The sequence below is a fragment of the Berghia stephanieae genome, chromosome 3, assembly GCF_034508935.2.
Source record: "Berghia stephanieae isolate SIO BIC M18660-M18661 chromosome 3, UCSD_Bste_1.3, whole genome shotgun sequence".
Classification (NCBI taxonomy): Eukaryota; Metazoa; Mollusca; class Gastropoda; order Nudibranchia; family Aeolidiidae; genus Berghia; species Berghia stephanieae.
In genome coordinates, this window is record NC_088362.1 from 9,879,011 (window position 1) to 9,885,010 (window position 6,000).

General features: G+C 35.3%; 1 protein-coding gene across 2 annotated transcripts in view; it reads right to left on the minus strand.

The window, feature by feature from the left end:
* LOC144967133 (uncharacterized) overlaps nucleotides 1-5,004 on the minus strand; it is a 75,358-nt gene extending 70,354 nt beyond the window's left edge. For both annotated transcript variants that reach the window (XM_078903995.1, XM_078903994.1), the window contains exons 1-2: nucleotides 4,780-5,004; nucleotides 3,037-3,912 (exon numbers count right to left, since the gene is read on the minus strand). In XM_078903995.1, coding sequence (XP_078760121.1) covers nucleotides 3,037-3,669 — 633 coding nt within the window. In that variant the 5' untranslated portion in view covers nucleotides 3,670-3,912; nucleotides 4,780-5,004. The remainder of the gene's footprint in view (nucleotides 1-3,036; nucleotides 3,913-4,779) is intronic.
* Nucleotides 5,005-6,000: the final 996 nt, after the last annotated feature.

The following is a 6,000-nucleotide window of genomic DNA, read 5'->3' on the forward strand; positions in this document are numbered from 1 at the left end:
CTGCATGCACCGTGTTGTTTGAATGACACACACGGCACGGGTACTTTACTTCAAATCGACATAACAATTACTTACTCTACTTAACTAATCCGATGGCATGGGCACGAACGAGGTGCCATGGTCTGGCATGAAATCCCTGCTGTTGGTATAGCCTTTCAGGATTTCATGTAGCCTACCTGGTTTATTGGAAAATGTTTTTTCGTGATTCTTTTTTTCTCGATTTGTCGTGTCTTGTTTTGTTCGTTTTTTTTTTTTTTTTTTGTTTTTTGTTGTTTTTTTTGGGTTTTTGTTTTTTTTAATTTAGTGAGGCGCATATAATGAGAAGGCCCCCGATAGCTCAGTTGGTAAAGTTCTCTCTTCTCAAGCAAAAGGATCAAGATCGGTCTCGGGTGCAATCGAGATTTTTTTTCTGACACCCCCCCCCCCCCCCCCCCCCTCGCTGTCAACCCAGCAGTCATTGGTTAGCTAGGCCTGTTAGATCTAGCGGACAGTACTTTATAATATACCGTTGTCCTATCAAAAATGTCACAAGCAATTTCTCTTGTACGTTTAACGATATATAAACCGAGGTATTATCCAGCTCCATAATAAGTCTGGTGGCCATCTGCGACCAACCGTTTAAAACAGTAATATGGCGGGATTATTTAGATGGACAGAGAATAAAACTAATGAAGAAGTATAAGAGAAAGCTGAAACTAAAAGGTTACTAATTCGCACAATAAGAAAAAGACAAATACAATTTTTAGGGCACCTAAAATCGACATAAATGTATTCAACGTCTTGCTCTCACGGGAAAGATAGAAGGTAAAAAGAGTAAAGGTAGACCAAGAAAACCATATTTGAATAGTTTGAACAGCTGGGTGACAAAGAAGGAGAAGAGTAATATTAGTTTTCTGAGGTTATCTGATCAGAGAGATGAATGGCGTTCCATGATCACCGATGTCTGACACAGACTTGGTACTTGAAGAAGAAGAATTTAGATGCTGAAAAATGAGCTTATCGTCATCATCATGGCTTATCCCTCCTGAACGCGGTTGGCCTCCGCAATAATTGCCAACCGAAACAATCTTCTGTCCTGCACCATCGTTCCACATTCAGACAGTCACATTGAACTTGTAGCCCCCAAAAATTTGAGTTGAGTTTAATTCTTTTATTTAAGTCATTAAGGGGTGGTTTTTGGTCTAATTATTAGGAAAATCCTTCAAAAAATTGATTTTGAGATTTTGGTGTAAAACGATATTTTATTATCTTAGAAATAATATTATTGAAGTCCAACTTCTTAAAATAGACTATAAAGGCACGAAAAACACAGTCGAAAAGGGTACAGGTAGTAAGAAAAGTGTGATAAACGGAACGCTATTTTGCTATTTTTTTTCAATATGTCAATTTTCTAAGGGCATAGGATACTGTGTCACCATTTCTCAGAATTTATTCAATGAAATTGTCTGAAAATTTCCACAGCTATCACAGAGATAATTTGATACAAGTACACCAGTCGAGCCAGGCTGATTTTTTTGGGGGATGGTTTCTTTCGTGTATTTTTCTCTTTGTTTTATCTGGCACTGAATGCATACACATTTTCCCCGATCTGATTCTTTTATTAAGAATTGTTATCAGACCTGCAAAAATGTTCGTGTCGATAAAGACCTTACATCAGCGGCATAGCTACATACAATAATTTTCAAATCATAATTTTGTGTAGAAGTAGATAGAATCAATAAAATGGTAACGAATTATCATAGGATGACTTTGATGCGTTACAGCAGTAAGATATTGGTAGAAAATGTGACCCTCCGCCTCAAAACGGTATTAAGTTGGGTTTGTTAAAAAGATGTTGAAAATTGAATTTATAACCAGAAATATCAGACTTGTGTTGAATTTGTATGTTTTATTGAGGAGAATGGATAACATATTTAAGGGTGCTCATGCCAACAATTTATATTTTTGACCAGTTAAACATTTAATTCGGCTTTTAAGCATCTGGTTCGTTCCGACATAATACAGTTTTGAGACGATGGGTCACAAATGGAATATTTCCAGGTAAATGGTCGGTTTTCATAATCACAGATAAAACCAAATCGTTAGGCTTGTTATCCGACGTTATCAAAAAATATAAAACTCATGATAAAATGATAACAGAACCATGAATAGTTACCGAACCGATAGATACATGAAATAAATAGGCGAAGATCATGTTACACAATAAAACTTGAGTTCTTTGACATTCAACGCTTTTATGACTTCTACTGATTTTATTTATTTGTTTGATTGTTTGTTCAAAAACTTGATTTTGGCTCTCTTGTCAAATGAGAATTTTGCAATGACATTATGATATCATTAAAAACGACATAATTATTGTCGTGACCTCTTAAAAAATAATAGCGTGTTATAATGTTTATTTTGAATTAAATATAATGCAAAAATATTTTTAAAAAACAAAAAACAAACAACAACAACAACAACGAACAAACAAAAAGCAAAACAAAAACAAAACAAACAAGTTTTGAAATATTGTTCAACATATTGTTCTCTGTGGTTTTATGCACCGTATAGCAAGACTAATGAAAAGAACTAAGTTTGAAATGTGTTGTCTCTAAAATTCATACACGACTCTCATCTAACATAAGGCCATTGATTCGTTATAGAAAGAGGCTGTGAATAAATGCCGATGCATATGTCAATTTTAATCCAAGTAATTTTTAGATAATCCAGCTCTCATTAGCATCCCTGAATTAAATAATGACAAATGATCGAAAGAATACCATGAATCGCTTCTCACAGAAACGAAAAAGTGTGATTTTTCATAACATAATTTGGATCCTTTGAGTTGCTTTCCTGCCCGACCCTCCGTTTTTTTATCCTTCGTTTTTTTTTTCTTTATCCCCGAAAAACTAATAAATAAATGTTATCTTTTAAAAAACGTATTTTTTATCTTCTGTCTACTATCTAGTGTCCAAATGTTACAAAAACAGAATTTTTCACAACCAAGATTATGCTCACAGACAAACAAAGCAATAATAAAAGATGGCGTCTCACCTCATCTGGCAAACTACTTCTCCTCCTGATTGCCCGTCTGGAGGGAGGGGCACTCTCTGATGTTTTCCCGTCTTCGTTTCTTGGCTGAGAATTCCTCCTAATTTTAAATGCATCTTTCCCTATCGTTCTCATATGCGCATGGGCAAGTTCACTTTGCGTCATAATATTCCTGTGTGGAGAAATGATGCTCTTGCTCAAATCGTTTACAGAAGGAGTGAACATCTCAGGGTTGTCCCGAGAGGTGTCTGTGTTCAAGTTTGAGTGCGGAGTTTGACGAGAAGTAAAATTGAATTCCAGATGCGGAGTTCCAAAAGAGAAGTTTAAAGCACTCTCGTCAGTTCTGTGAGAGTCAATTTGAAGGGGAGGGGGGTCGCTGGTCTGTTTGCTAAAATCCGTTCTGGTCGTGTCAATGGGAACAAAAGTTTTGGTGTTATTTTGTTGTGATGCATTTCCATTTTTGGGTGCCTTTTTCTGAAGTTTTTTGCCCCTTGGAATTCCTGGTAAGGGTCCATCCTGTAGGAGATAAACAGGAAGTGTTCGTCCTTGGATATACTTCCGGTTTTTGGATGAGTTTTCATCATCCGTCGAATGTCCATCGGTGCTCCTATAAGTAGATAACTTTGCCAACTCCATTATGCTTTCGTTGTTGATAAACCTACACGCTTTCTGAATCAATTATGCATGTTATAACATAATGCAATCTTGACATAATGTTTTGTCACAACTATATGGAGGAAACTAACAATAGACGACGCAATGCTCTGTATTGAGCATTAATATCATTCTGGCATTTGATAGCGACCCATTAAATAAGTCCATTTTTTGTTGTTCTACGATGAACTATCCTTTTGATAGAATGGCTCTTAGAAACGTTAACTGCAAATGAAAAGAATAAATAATAAACAAATCAAACGCATGTAGTGCATTCTAGGAGGTAAAGACGAATCTGTGATCAATGATACACTAATATATGATTATATTATCTAAGACAACTTTATTTACTAGCTTGCAAAAACGGTATTATTTGAAAGATATATTTCAAGAAAAACTCTAGTAGCAAAGGCTGGTAGCCTCGAACGTCGTGGAAGCGGATCACTTCTGCCTTTCCATTTCATTTTTTTTTTTTTGGTAGTACTTATATTATAGAGAAAATGACGCTAAAACTTTTTCAGACTAGGCAGATATTTTCCATATATATTCGAATATCTTCCTTGCGTGTTTAGAAACTTTGTTGCGTTTAAATGACTGGGTTTTTTTGGTAAACTATTATATCTACACATTATATTTCTATGCTGCATTTTTAATCGTATTTATCTAGAGCAATATCATAAATTTGTGGGGAGACAAAATTATAACATTTAAGTTAAAGATATGAAAAATGTACGGGTAGCTCAGAAAAAAAAAAACTGCCACCTGTTTGGCAGGGGTTAGTGGTTCTATTCTAGTTCAGTATTTTCGGCAATTTTTTAGGCAAGATTTTTAAAAATAAAAATATTTATTATACTTAATTTCAAGTTAATTTCAAAAACTATAAGTGTCATTTAAGTGCTGTTGAAATGACTATGCCAAAATAGGCAATTTTTTGTAGTATTAATGAATGTGCCTCTCTTTTGTTTCTTCCCTGGACCTCAACAAATAATAAGAAACTGTTGAGAAGGCTTGGAAATGCCTTGTAGAAAGTAAAATAGATATTTATCACTTATCAGTAACCAGTAATTGCCTTTAAAAAATAGATGTACCTACCCGACACTTCCTAAAATCAAAATTCTTTTATTTTCCTAATCCGAACGGGGGTTTACGAGAAGTAAAATTGAATTCCAGAGGACCATAAAGCTTCACGCACAGAATATAATCTGGTAATATAACTGTTATTTAAAGCGTTGACATGTATTCGTGAAACGGAGAGTAACAGTTCTTGATTATATTATCAGTTTGTCAATTTGTAATAAGGCACGGACTGCATGCTTACTGCACCTGTCAAATGGTCGCAGCGGTCAGGCCCTATAATCCGACTCCGCTCTGCATGCCTGACTGATTCAGCGCTTACCCTTACGTAGATTTACTGTAATAACTAATCTTAGCAATTCACGTGAGGCCCCTACCAGAATGTTAAATTTTGTTACAAAACGGAGTATTGGGGAATAGATGGTTCTGCCCAGATTTATCTTCGATATTCGTTTTGATTATGATCCAAAAATGTTGAAAAAAAAACCCCAAACCCACTAAGCAAACAGGTGACAAAAATTATTGTAGTAATGCTCTTCCTGGCATTGTGTTCCTGGGCAAAGCACTCAACACTGATGGATTTGTTTGATTCACGTCTGACCTTCGATGACTTTATGTAGCACTAAATGAGGAAGTCTAATTAGATGTTTGAGTGTGGAGAATACTGGTGTCGGAGTTTTATGAAAATGGGGCATTTCTAATATCAGTGGACACCAGTTTGTAAGTATAAAACAAAAAAGCAGCACTTTTCTTCCATTCTCGGGTCAAGAGAAATATCGAAGCAGAAAAACAACATACATTCATTCACACATTAATCATCAGAGATCCCAAGCTTATGGAGACCTACAGTTCCTCAAAGAAGATTGAGACCAACGGGGATAATTCGTTCATAGATAATTAAAGAATAATCCGCTAACTTCTAGCATGATACTAGGTGCCATTAGGACTTATAATAATATTATACTGACGTCATTTTTAGGTTTGTGCGGCGCTTAGCGAGTTGTTGTTAGTTGTTATTTGTTGTTATCAGTTGTTTTCAGTTGTTCTTTGTTGTTATCAGTTGTTATTTGTTACGTTCGGGTGTCAGAGTTGTTATTATGAGCAACTTGGGTCACCCATTCCAGAAGACCAGAAGACCAAAAATATAATTTTATAAAAGGATAAAACAATACATAAAGAATTGAAAGATAAACGAAAAGAAGAAATCTAATAATATTCGTCCTTACGAAATATCGAAAG